The sequence below is a fragment of the Corvus brachyrhynchos genome, unplaced genomic scaffold (assembly GCF_000691975.1).
Source record: "Corvus brachyrhynchos isolate BGI_N302 unplaced genomic scaffold, ASM69197v1 scaffold237, whole genome shotgun sequence".
Taxonomy (NCBI): Eukaryota; Metazoa; Chordata; class Aves; order Passeriformes; family Corvidae; genus Corvus; species Corvus brachyrhynchos.
In genome coordinates, this window is record NW_008238959.1 from 2,089,965 (window position 1) to 2,103,343 (window position 13,379).

Genomic DNA, 13,379 nt, shown 5'->3' on the forward strand with positions numbered 1-13,379 from the left:
GAGCCATCAGGTTAGGATAGGCTTACCTGTTCTGAAAGAGCTGCGGTCCAAGTCCTGGATCTATCACACAAGCTGTTTCTACCAAGAGCTCTACTATATCTTAAAGAAGCTTAAATCAACTTGACTTCAGTCACAAGACTGACCTCAGTTTAAGTCAAATACTCTTGGCTTTGTCTCAAAAGTTACAAATTCCAACCAAAATGGTAGCTTGCCAAACCCCTCCATGATCCCATCCCTACACCCAGCAGCAGTGATTCACCATTCTCAGTGATAAAGGACAGTACATACACACAGGTACTTTTTTTCTTTTTTTTTATTGCTGTTAATTCAAGGAAAAAGGTTGCATAAAATCCAATCTCTTCTAGAAATATAAGTGACCTTTCCAGTACATTTCAAATATCAAAGTATATGGTAAACATACAAATAAAGAGAAGGTAACATACCTCCTATTTACAGTACAGTATTTTAAATCATAAAATAAGTTCCATAAAGTACAACTGGCAGGTAATTCACAATACAAGTCCATTGGTGGTTTAACACCCTCACTTCAACTCAAACGCAGTTCATTCATTTCAAGTGGTCCAAAAATACCCAGATCAAATAAAAATTTTAATCAAAATAATTTTCATTTACTACTTAAACTTTTTTTTTTTTTTTTAAATTAAAGCTTTCATCTCCCCCCCCCCCCCTCCCCCCCCCCCAAGAAAAAAGTTTCAAAATGTACACTGGTGCTATAAATATAAATGCTACCTATGAAGAAATGTAGTAATCAAGCTTTTTTTTTTCCTTCAAGTTTTTCGTTTGTTTAGCAATTTATTAGACAGCTGAACCAAAGATTGATTTTTATTTCATCCCTCTACCGGACACTGGGTCTGATTTTAAGAAAAAACATTTCTGCCATGAACTGTGAGGAATGCCAAACCCTATGGATATACAGTGGTAGTTGTTCATCGGTGTTGAATGCAGCAGTCAAAAACACACTCGTCTTCCAGATAACCTCAGTGCACTTTAGGAAATCAAATATTACCTGGAAGCAATTTAGTACATATATTGGCTTTTAAAAATAAAATAAAAAATACAGCAGCATTAAACTTACTTACTCATGATACTGACATGTTTAATACCATCTTAACACTCATTTCAGTCTTTCACATTATACCGTAATTACGCATAGTGGTAAATTGTTATAAAATAGTGACTTTTCTATTTGGTAGACAGGTTCTAATACTAATACCTGACTATTTTGTAGAAAACCATAGCTTTTGTTCAGTTTGAAATAAAACATTTACATTCTAAGTACAATGCAACACTGTAATAGTTTAGGAAAAAAATATTCAATCAAGTAATGTTCATTCTGTGTTGACACGATGTAGAATAGCTTTTAAAAAGGAAAAAATGCCGTCAACTTTCATTACAAATGCAAACACACTGAGTACAACATTCATACCATTTTTTTCACCTTTGTTGCTGAACATACAGGCTAAAAAGCTACAAGGGAAGAAAAATCTGTCAATTTAAGCTCGTTCATTTTTCTAAATCTGTTCCAGTCCACACAGTTTCAGCCCCTTCCTGCTCTATGTGTTTTCATTTGTTTGGGCCTCTCGAAAGCTGCGTATCTGTATTATTATCAGATGTAGTACACATACAGTATCCTGTTTTCCTTTGGACTCTGCTAATAGGATGTTTGAACATCTCCCCTCAATTCATGAGCATTAAATTTAGAGTACGGGCAGGGTCTGTATGAACTGCTAAACACTCATGCAAGTCCAACGAATCCACGTGGACAACCAGGGAAAGAAAAGAAAACAGCAGCATAAGGAGAACAGGGAGGGAGGGAAGAAGATTGTGGTGGGGAACATGACCAAGTTTCTTCTTTCACCATATGGCTGCTCCACCAGTGATGTCAGAGGTCAGAGGAATTTTTTTTTTTTTTAAACTGCAGTAAACATTGCACATGTCTCAAGTCTTCAGTGCAAAAGCATGGTTCAAATGCTCTGTCTGATTGTTTGGCTGTGTGTGTGAATTACATGCATTACGCAAGCCTCTTGTAGAACCAGGAGGAGACCAGGGACTCAGCTTTCTTCTTTTGTACGGAACAGAGGTGCAAAAGCAATGAAAAACTCCAAAAGAATATAAAACCGGGAATGTCCCAAAACACAAGCCCAACCTCCCCCTCCCACACACACCTTCCCCAATTTCCCAAGCTTCAGTTTAAGTAGGCAATGTTTACTTGTTTCAGTCTGCAGAATCCAAGGTATCATTGGAAGGGGGAGGGGGAGGTGCGTATCTCAGTCTGTAAGTGCCTAAAACAGGAAAGAGAACTACTAAGTCACTGCTCACAATTAAAATGGATTACAAAACCACTACAAGGTATCAAAATGGACATGCTCTTCAAAAGGCACTATCATCCTCCAGTCCTTTTAAAGTAGGTCCTCAGACTTTATCCTATTTTCTTTCATCCTCTTGCTAGAACTGTAAGTTTAAAAAAAAGATTTAGAGTGTAGATAATAGGACTTGAGCTTTACTGGAAAAATGCAAAGAAAACATGGTCCCCATCAAGGTTTATCTCTCCTGTTCTGGTCCAATCAAACTACTAAAGTCAGAATGGGAACAAGGGCAAGAATCAAAAATAACTTGTGCTCGATGCAAACCCTGCATTTTCCCCATTCTTCTGGATGGAGAGAGAAATGGAAGCTATTCCTTTTATACTTAGTTCCAATTGGTTTCTGCCTTTTTACTGCAACTTGTCTGAAAAGTTAAATGCATTGCATGACAGGGCACAGAAGGATGGCTGATTGTGCAAAGATAAGCCCTAGAAAACTTAAAATATCAAATGGGCAGTCTTTCAATCAAATGGACATTTCTTTCAATTCTCAGAAGTTTTAGGAACCCAAGGTCATAACAGACATTAATTGGTATCTTTCACTTTTTGCCAACAAGTTCTCGCAAAAAGCACCTCACTGAAAGGGAATGGGAAAATTGAAACAACATGCAAGTCTCAACATAATGCCAAAACCAAACTGGTGAAAAAAGAATGACAATTTAGGACTGGTATCATTTGACTTTCCAGCTCTGAATCATACCCATTTTCAACTTCACGCTGTGAACCCCGTTCCCTCGCACTGTTCTACAAGATTTTCAGGCAGAGATAGGATACTTTGCAGTTTTAGAGCAGGTCACTAGTGCACAACCATTTACACAAAACATACACACGCACGCACGCCTTTCTGCAAGACCAGAAACAGCACATTCAGAAAGGTAAAGAGAAACTGCTAAACTCAAAAGCAAGTCCGCTGGGAGTTATCATGATTACCTTGTTGACTGGCCTCCATGGATGACTGCTTACAGTCCTGCGCATAGTGTCCACTTACACCACAATTGTAACATGAAACGTTCCCATTCTTCTTGGGTCCTGACCCATTGGTGTTGGCAACTACGTTAGGTGCTGGATATACAGGATAGAACCTCCCGAATCCTGCCATCTGCTGCATACCATAGTTGGCTTGGCTCCCCATCACTGGGTCATGCATAAGCCCGTTTGCATACGGAGACTGAGGCAGGAAGAACGGAAGTTGTGTTCCATTGCTTTGATGTGCTTGATTGAGGTAGCTGCCATTGCAAAGTGATGGCAGAGTGAAGAAAGATGGAACTCTGTAGACTTGTCCATGAAGTGGGTTATGATAAAAATAGCTATTAATCTGAAGGCTGCCATTGGTCCCACAGCTACACCTACGTCCACAAGAACCGCAAGGGCCAGATCCCAACTGCTGCGGAGGTAACATTGTCCCGTTAGTGTTATTATTCCCAACAGCATTTATGTAGGATGTGCTGTCACTCTGTGCAGTGCTGTGTGTTAGAGCGGGGCTCGGGCTGGGGGCAGGGCCTGGCGTGTGTGTCGGGATTGCAGGAGGAACAGTGGACTGGACCTGCCCAACACCGAGGCCAGCGGACTGAGGTGGTGAGGAAGTTGCTCCAGTGCTCAGCACGTTTGTATTCTGGTTGGGCAACACACTGGTAGCGTGAGGGCTGCCTGGCAAAGCGTACGAAGCTGGTGGAGGTGGCGGTGCTGCTGTGGAGAGACCGGCTGCTGGAAGAACTACCTTGAGATTGGTAGGCTGAGGGATTGCTCCTGGGTTTCCCTCAATGTGAGGCACCATTTGATTCAGTCCTACCACCTGGGACGCAGGTTTTGTGATGGGATCTGTAGTAGGAACTGGGGATCCTGGGAAACTACCTGGATTGTGGACTGGGATAAAGGCAGTATTTGGTGATCCAATACTTAAGTTTCCTGTCGGCTGCTGTGGTCCATTAACTGTGCAACTTTCTGATGATCCCTGTGGAGATGGGATTTTCAACCTATGTATTGCCAAATGCAAAGCAGGGCTACCAGGCTGGACGGAATGTGGAAGGAAAGAGGATGGGACTGGCAAAGGGGAAGCCATCAGCTCAAGGCGTTTCTCAGGTTCACCAGAGGTCACTGGGCCCATTCCCGCAGGAGGGGAATTCGCAGACTCTCTCACTGGCGAGACAGCAACAGGTGTGGTAACCAGCATTCCCATCGTTTTACCGTCTGCAGATATGGGTGGCGGGACAACTGCTTCAGGCTTTTGGGCAGTGCTGTGCATCACACAGTGTAAGGCAGGCATGAAGGAAATATGCTGAAACTTTGCATTCAAAGGATCTTCTGAAAGGCTCCCATTTTCATTATTCACTGAAGAGATCTGAGCAGATGATTTGTTCATATTTGATGAACTGACAGCACTGTAGCCTGTAAACCTGGTTGTATTCTGATTCCCAGAGTCCTCAGAATTGCTGTCTGTATCTGTAGGGACAAAACCACTTGTCAGTCAGAAGAATGAATCTCAAGCAACAGAGAATCATGCCCGGGACTCATCTACCCATATAAAACCAATTGAGTTTGATGACATGAATGATAGTTACGCCTTCCCAAACTGTGACAACTTTGATATTCTTTTCATTCACCCAAATTAAGCTAGATCCATCTTCATGACTTGCCTATATCCACCTGCCCAACTAGCTACTGTGCTTTATACACTGTTGTGTGTATCTGCAAATGTGAAGAGTAGGAGACAGAGTGAATTAGGAATTTGCATCTGTCTAGAAAGAAATTAACACAGCCTACTTAAATTTGGAAGGAGTGGAAAACTGCCAGTACAAAAAGACAGAGCTCCTGGACATGCCACACGTAATTTGATATAAACCCAGCCCCTTTCATGCCAAAGTTTTCCACATTATTGTACTGTGGAAACTTCTCAAAAGAGCTATACCACCGAGGCCAAAAAATTACTACATACATTTAGTAACCTAAAACTCAGTGGTATTTAAACAGTGCTAGAAGCCCTCGAACCACCCAGTCATGAAATCCACAAAGCACAATGTATTCAGTGGCTAATTCAGAAAACAAAGTAGCTGATCAAACTGAAAAACTAACTAAAATTAAGGCAAGAAAGAGATCAGTCAAGGAACAAAGGCATTCATGCATATTCTCCATAAATACAACCTCTGTCTTTTTCTTCTTCGCTATCAAAGCTTTCCCTCCCATCATGTCGTGGACTAGAAGGAGAACTGTAACTTTCAGATGATGTTTCTCCACATGTATCATGACCAGATCCAGCGTCCAAATTCAGATCTAAAAATAAAAGTTGTCAGTTTTATTTTTGATCTCAGTGTATGGAAGTGAGCTTATTTTGGTTTTCTCACATCTCATGCTAGTTGAGACTTTTGTCTGTTCCTACTTAATTGCATCTGTCCCCTGTATTCCTATCATTTCCACTCCCAGCACTGAGGACTGGTCTCGTCCCTAAATTTGTGATGATGGAATCCTTGGTGTCAAAGAAGATGGTACTGAAAATTGGTATTTATGCAAATCAGTGACAAGAATGATGATCCTTAATGATCCCTTTGATGTTTATACCAGACTGTACTACAACACTAATTTCCTCTGAACGGTAGTGATCCAACATTTCCACTGGCAGAGCTGCAGCACTCCTCGGTGACACCAGCACAGGCAGAAAGCGAACTCAGCGGGACATGTCAAAACAATGCACCACTTCACAAGCCACTCTTCTAGAACAGGCTTTAATCAAACTCTATCAACAAATTCTGTTTAAAGAAAAAGAGATGAACTGAAAAAGTGGTAAATTGTTTTCTAAATTCTGAATGGATCATGGGACACTCATTTGCTGGAAACCAGAATTCAGGGTAGCTGCTATGGTTTGGCTTTCAAATTCAGCCTCAGAGGGGAAGAAGAATGACAAATTCACCCTCTCTCAGAATCTATGACAGACAGTACCTGGAAACCCCAGCTCTCAAAACCTTGGTTAGCAAAACTTCAGGACAAAAATTAGAACGCTAATTATTATAATAATAATTTATAAATAAAATCATTTTTTCCATTTTTTATTGCTACTGAAAGTTTAACAGGTTGAGATGGGTCATCAAAAAGCTGCCTTAATGCTTCAATTCTTGGAATAATTTCCTGGATTAAACCCATAATTGCTTAAATTATTTTAACAAGTACTTTGAACATCGAATATAACCAGGAGCCTCCATGTGGACCTGGGATTACTGAGAGCTGGAGTCTGGAGTGCTACTCACAAAGTATCAAGCCTTAAAAGTTACCATTGTAACTAACTGATGCTTCAGACAAGCTCAAAATAAGGAGGAAAAAATGAAAGAAAACATGATGCAGTTAAGAATTACAGACTCAAAATAGGGCATTTCAAATCAAGCCTGGATATATAAACCTAGCAGAGATTCAGACTGCAACATGAATTTTTTTCCTTAGACTATGTCTCCAATAAGTATCTCAAAGGACATTTTGATGTTTAAATGCAGGTTGAAAGCTCATCTCTGAGCAGGACTTAACGGCTTCCAGACTCTGTGGGTTACAGCTTCTTTTTGAACCAGCCAACAGTCACCAGGAGGCAGTTCCACATCTGTAGAGTGGTGGGTAGTGAGCAAACAGAACTCCTATGGAAAAGTATTCCCTATTAACTTTGCAGAATCAGAGAATCAACTAGGTTGGAAAAGACCTCTGAGATCAAGCCCAACCCTATGCCCAACACCAACTTATCAACTAAACCATGGCACCAAGTGCCACATATCCAGTCTTTTTTCAAACACCTCCAGGGATGGTGACTCCATCACTTCCCTGGGCAGACCACTTCAATACCCAATCACTCCTTCTGTGAAGAATTTTTTTCTAATGTCTAGCCTAAACTTCCCCTGGCACAGCTTAAGTCTGTGTCCTCTTCTCCTGTTGCTGGCTGCCTGGGACAAGAGACCAACCCCCACCTTGGTCTACACCCTCCTTTGAGGTGGTTGTAGAGAGTGCTAAGGTCTCCCCTTATGCACCACTGCATCACCTCCTCAAGTCATCGTCAGTTCACAAAAGCTCAGCGCACTTTGCCTGACAACAAAGCAGTAATCAATCAGAAATGCATGCAGCAAAGCTCTGCTGTACAGTATGCTTTCTGCTTAACAGCCCTTAACTACAGCTTTCCAAAATTGCTCTAGTTTTGCAATGTTTGTGGACTGTGAATTCTTAAAGTTTTAGTCAAATGCTGTTTGTAGCAGGTAAAAACACCTGCCCATAAAACATGTCAGTAACTCAGAATGGGATCTAGCTGGAACTCTCCAAGGTAAGAAGCAGTGAGAAGAAAGAATGAAAGCTTAACCAAGACTCGCAAGTGGAAGCAACAGAAAGACAAGGCAATTTTAAGAGTCCTTTCAACACTTATACCAATTAGGTAGTGTAGAAAAAGGCAAACTCTTTTGTCAACCTTCTGTCATAAGTACTACATATTAAAGAGGCACGGTTGCAGCTGATATCGGGAATTTAGAAAACATCAAGATGGCAAAGTCAATGGGTAGCACAGACCTTCAGAAATTTGTAATAAAGGTTGGAGACTCAGTTTACTAAAGGAACACAAATATAATTTTGTCTTACAACTGACTGATATACACAAGTCTTGGCCTAGACACTACATTTAGGATTACCCTAACCTGAAAACCCTGCTAGGGCAGCATACACAGTTCTGTGTTGTAGCTCAGTGGTCACTTGGTTTAAACACGACAGTGCATCAATGGCTCATACCACAGGTTTTATACAAGTTCCTTGTGGGCCATTACACAGCGGATGAAGAAACTAGTAGGCTGCAAAGAGAACACTAATGGCAAGATGCTCCATCTCCACACACTCAGACTGCTAAATTTCATATAGAAGTAGCCCAACAGTAGCTGTTTCAACAATTGGTCCACCCCATAAGCCAACTTATGGAGACTTCACCAGTATTCTGCCACCTTCACCAGTATTCTGCCACCTATGCACAAAGAGAAACACCCCAAGTGATTGGATACAGAAGATTGAGTCTAGTGTGTTCTACACAGCAAGTCAAAGCACAAATCAGTCTGTCAATATGCTGACTTGCACCAGAACATTTTTCAGACTTGTGCTTTCCCCTTTACAGAAGGCCTCGAATAAATCTGCAAGTTCTGTTTCTTACTAACAGCTTTGGAAAAAGCACCTTACCTTTTGCTGTCCCAGTACGGATGTGCTGTGATGCTGCAACTCGAACTCCATTGCTCCTGTTAGTCAACCTGCAGTCAGTTTTCTTTGCTTTCTCCCTGTGTAAATAATTTCATGGCTTTTTTGCAAATGCGTGAGCACAAATAACCAACCATGAATGAACATGGAATGCCACTGGAAGCAAAAGCAGTGAGTCCAGGCCAGAAATGTGTATTTAATAGATATAACAACAAATTCAGATAACAAACAATTAAATAGAGGCTGCTGCTGCAATATACCAGGAACTAAGCTGCAAGCAGTGTTACTAAACACTATGAATAAAGATCTGTATAAGAAAAGACACCTAAAGGAAATGGTGCAGCAGACAGTAAAGTCATTTTTGAAAGCTGGTGTGTGTAATGCAGCCTACACCAGTCTAACATAAAAGCATCTGGGTACAGAGTAACAAAATGACAGAAACTTGGAAGTAGGCAGAGTACTAGGTAAGGGTGGAAGTGCTTTCACTTCTCACAGTGCAGAGTTATGTAGCCTGCAGGAAGTTCGGAAGTCCTCTGATGTGCAAATTATCTTCAATAAGACATTTCAGCCAGTTACCACACACTGCATAATGTTAAAGGCTGCCATCAACCCTCATTTGATTTTCAGTATGTTCTGGACAGCTTTACACCTTTTAACTTTCAAATAAATATAAAGGGAAAAAGGCGATTTAGTATTGCTTAAGAATGTACTTCCACTCCATCTTTTTGTTAAATGACAAGTGATATTTTGATAAATAAATGCATTCACTTAAATTCTGTTTTTCAAGTTACTTCTTTACAGAATATAAAATAAAGATTTTTATGTAGCCTAGCCTCACCCTATGCTAGCCCTTGTCCCACCATAGCAAATGAAAGCACCTAATTGATTGCAGACTGTTTATCAGTGTGAATGCATTATTACACTTTGTTTCTGGATTACCGGTTACATTGGAAACCTACTTTTCCAGCTGTGGCTTTCCTTTCTTCTTGCTTACTGTAGACAGACTTCGTTTTTCCACTGTGTGCTAGACAGAAAAGACAAAGACGCCAGTCAAACAACAGAATTTGTGTTATGAAAGCCAAGAAAAACCCCCCTTCTAGACCGACAGGTTCAGAAGCCCAAGATTAGTGTGCTCACAGGTGCTATAACCACCCAAACAACCACCTGTTCAGTGCATCTGAGCCTGTAAAATAATGCATCGTGTCTTGTGTTTACGTCAGTATCAGCAAAACACTCAGCAAATTACTGCTTGAAAATATGCCAGAGATATCAATCAAATTATTGTTTGCATGCTGTTCTTCCTCCAGAGGATAAAAACAAATGTGTTTCATCATATACCTGCTAAAAAGGTCAATCATCAGGCTTAAGGAGCTACAAAATTTGTTGATATAAATGGAATTATTTCATAGTTGGGTGTGGGAAGTACACGTGACAAATTATTTCTACATATTGACAAGCAGGTACCTAGCCTTAAACTGGAGGCTTAAGCTGCTAAACTAACTCTAGAATACAACATACAAGCACATAAGAAAAAACATAGGACCTATACCATTTTCAAAGTATGCTATTTCTAGCTGTTATTAACAATTCATATTTGGCAAGGAAGTAAAATTTATGAGAACTCTGAAATAATCTCTGTCCAAATCACTGCATCTGGACTTCCCTTAAATAGCTTTTCCTCTGCTTTAGTAAATTAATTTTTTCCTTGGTTCAAGCTTGCAGTAGTTCAAGCTTTGATGCAGCCTACCATTTCATGTTTAGAAGCCAAACTCAATTCATTACCCTGCTTTATGAAATAAGGAAACTACTTTTGTTTGGCTTGCTATTCCACATTTAACGATCAGTGGCCAAATTCTGAACATGAGTAGTATCAAGCAATTCTAACATTCTGGGTTTGTAACGATCAGTGGCCAAATTCTGAACATAAGTAAGAGTAGTATCAAGCAATTCTAACATTCTGGGTTTTTCATATATAAGCAGTGCGCAACCTTCTTTCCCCCAATTTCAGTAGTAGATAATTTTATTTATAAATAATTATTCTGCTTACCTATATTCACAATGAGATTGAGCACTGAAGAGAAACAAATCTCACAAAAAGTGTATATGCATTCAACTATTAGCTTTCTTCAAAGATTAATCCTTAAATCATACAGGTAAGGCAGAGACAATATGTTTAACCTGTTGTACCTACTCTAGCATTAATAGAGTTTAGCTACTAATACAGTTTCTAGTTTGTTCCTTGCAATAACAGAAATTGCTCAAGCATTCTGGAATGCTTGGCAATGCTACCTACAGTAACACGAAAGTGCCTGATTAGAAATTAACATTAGGCTTTTCTGATTACTTATATTCTGCTGGGGAATTTTATTTACAAATTCATAAACAAAATATTCAGCTTTCTGGGACAGTGGTAAGGAATTATGGGGGGTTTTCTAATAAAGGTAAGTCAGTAGCAACTTCAACACTTGTTTTGTACAATTTTAGGAGGGCTTTTCATCTTTTAAAGCTAAATCTCATCATGTGTAGTGGACAGTCTTCTCAAGCGTCTCAGAATATGGCTTTGAAGAAAAAATAGCAACACACCTGGTCAAGTAGGTTAGTACAGTGCTCTGGGTGCTGCTGGACAATACAGCTTTTCCTCCTCCAGTCCATTACTCCATTCTGCTCTGAGTGCTGTATGTTAAGGCTATCCAGTGAAGAACACTTTGCACTGCTAGTGCTGCTGAAAAGAAAAAAAAAAAGCCCCAAAAGTTATGCTGATGTCAACAAACCTGCAAGCTGTTCTTACCAACATACGTGTTTCGCAACATGTTGGGAAATTTTGCTTTCAGAAAAGCATAGGAATTTTCAAGAGATTTAAAAGATGTAAATTACAGCAGTTCTTGTGCTCTAAAGTTATAATCTGAACATAATTGGAGTTCCTTTTTCATTTGTCTACTATCCACTATAACTTGATGTAAAATTCAGAACAACAGACTTTGTAGAAAATAATAATTGAGGGAAGAGTTTCCTTGGATATTTCTACACACAAAAACTTTTCTATTTTCATACCACATGTGTGGAAATTTTCCAGATAGAAATGTATTCTGAATTCATCTTCTTTTTTTCTTATCATTAATGACAAAACTGGAATTACTTTGTAATCCCTATTTCAGAATTCATGAGTTATTTAAGGAAAGGAGCACACAGTTACTACAGATCATACTGCAGCTGTGTTTGTTTCAATTTCAAAATAGTCATCTTGCTTTGCATTTTTACCTTCAGGAATGCTAGTTTTGAGTAGTGCTGGAAGTTGCACTTGGCATTTACTCTGGACTTCATAATGATTTCCACTGAAGCTTTGGTCTACAGCAGCTGGTCAGAAGCAATATTTAACTAGGTCTGAGACCCACAGTCAACAAAAACTGCTGGAAAAACAGTCAGGGTTCTGACAGTCAGCAGGGCACAGGGACCTATAACCATTTTGTGTCTCATACAAAATCATGCCTTACTGCTGCTAAATGCAAAAGAAAAAAGAAAAAAGGCACTAACACTTTTAAATCCTTATCTAAGTACTTATGCTGATAATTGAAAGTGTCTTTTAATTCAGGGCTGTCGGCAAGCTGCTTCATGAAGGTTACTGCAATATGAAATGTTACTCAGTTCCCATGATGGCAGAAATCCAGCTCACTTGAAAGCACAAGACATGCTCAAGTTCCAGTAGCTACTTACCAAATACCTCTGTAAGGGCTCAAGCTACTTAAAAGATACACAACAGAATGTAAAAAAAAAAATTTAAGAAAATGACAAGAATCCAAGAAGGTTCCAAAAGACAGACATAAGCCCCTGACTGCAAAGATAGAAGCAACGTCACTTTAGAAACTTCTGCCAAGTGGAGGTAAATGATTTCACTGCCAAATTTGCAGTCATTTCATGGAAACTGTGATATTACTAAAGTTTTTATTTTATATGTGTGATCTCATTCCTACCAGTAAATTTTTGGACTTTTTTCAAGAGTAAGGCTACAATACTGAATGAAAACAAGAGGTAGACAGATGCACAATGTACCAATGGTTTTTGAGATGAACTGCTTGTGACTCGAAACAGCTTTATGCATATTTAAAACAGAAATGTTTCATTCAGTGCCATTTCTTTACAACCCATACAACAGGTATAGATTTTAAGGAGACAGACACAATGCAAACCAGAGAGGACTAACAGACCTCCAGCAGTCAAGGAGTAAACATGTTTTCCCCTCTTATGTAAACAGAAAATAATAGTTAGCTAAAGGAGTTTCCTTCACAGAACTTTGTGGAAAGGTCTGACCCTCTCTTTCCTACCTGAAAGACAGATCCTAAACTACAGTCTGCCTTAGTGAAATTCATTATACAATGAATAAGAAAAAGACAATTTCTCTATTAATAACTTTATGCTACTAAATTTGGATCCGGCTCTGATAACTTCATAGTAGGCTGTATATCCACTAGTATAATCACAGATTTTGTCAAGATGACACTTTCTTCTTGAGGAAATATAAGTTGAAAGTAGGACAGTTAAAAACCAAAACAGACACAAACCACTAAGTTGTTTTATGGTGAGTTCACAAGAATTTTATCTGTTAAAGATCTGTGGACCTTAAGCAACACTGTTCTGTGCTATGTTTATATTCTAATTATTGCAACTCCAGGTAAATTTTCACCCCAAGATTAATACCTTTTACAGATAAATCAACACCAAACAAAATTGTAAATCACAATAAATTCCGTATCCATTTTTTTTCTCTTAATTTAGTTGAATTATTGCACAACTATGTGCAAACATATCCAAAGTT

At 39.3% G+C, this 13,379-nt stretch overlaps 1 protein-coding gene across 4 annotated transcripts in view; it reads right to left on the reverse strand.

The window, feature by feature from the left end:
- Window positions 1-295: 295 nt before the first annotated feature.
- ZCCHC2 (zinc finger CCHC-type containing 2) overlaps window positions 296-13,379 on the reverse strand; it is a 30,752-nt gene continuing 17,668 nt past the window's right edge. For 2 of the 4 annotated variants that reach the window (XM_017738595.1, XM_008637090.2), the window contains 6 exons: window positions 11,153-11,288; window positions 9,529-9,593; window positions 8,555-8,649; window positions 5,522-5,650; window positions 3,314-4,822; window positions 296-2,303 (listed from right to left, as the gene is read on the reverse strand). In XM_017738595.1, coding sequence (XP_017594084.1) covers window positions 2,236-2,303; window positions 3,314-4,822; window positions 5,522-5,650; window positions 8,555-8,649; window positions 9,529-9,593; window positions 11,153-11,288 — 2,002 coding nt within the window. In that variant the 3' untranslated portion in view covers window positions 296-2,235. Of the gene's footprint in view, window positions 2,304-3,313; window positions 4,823-5,521; window positions 5,651-8,554; window positions 8,650-9,528; window positions 9,594-11,152; window positions 11,292-13,379 lie in introns of all 4 variants that reach the window. The other 2 variants (XM_017738594.1, XM_017738593.1) reach the window with 1 other exon arrangement.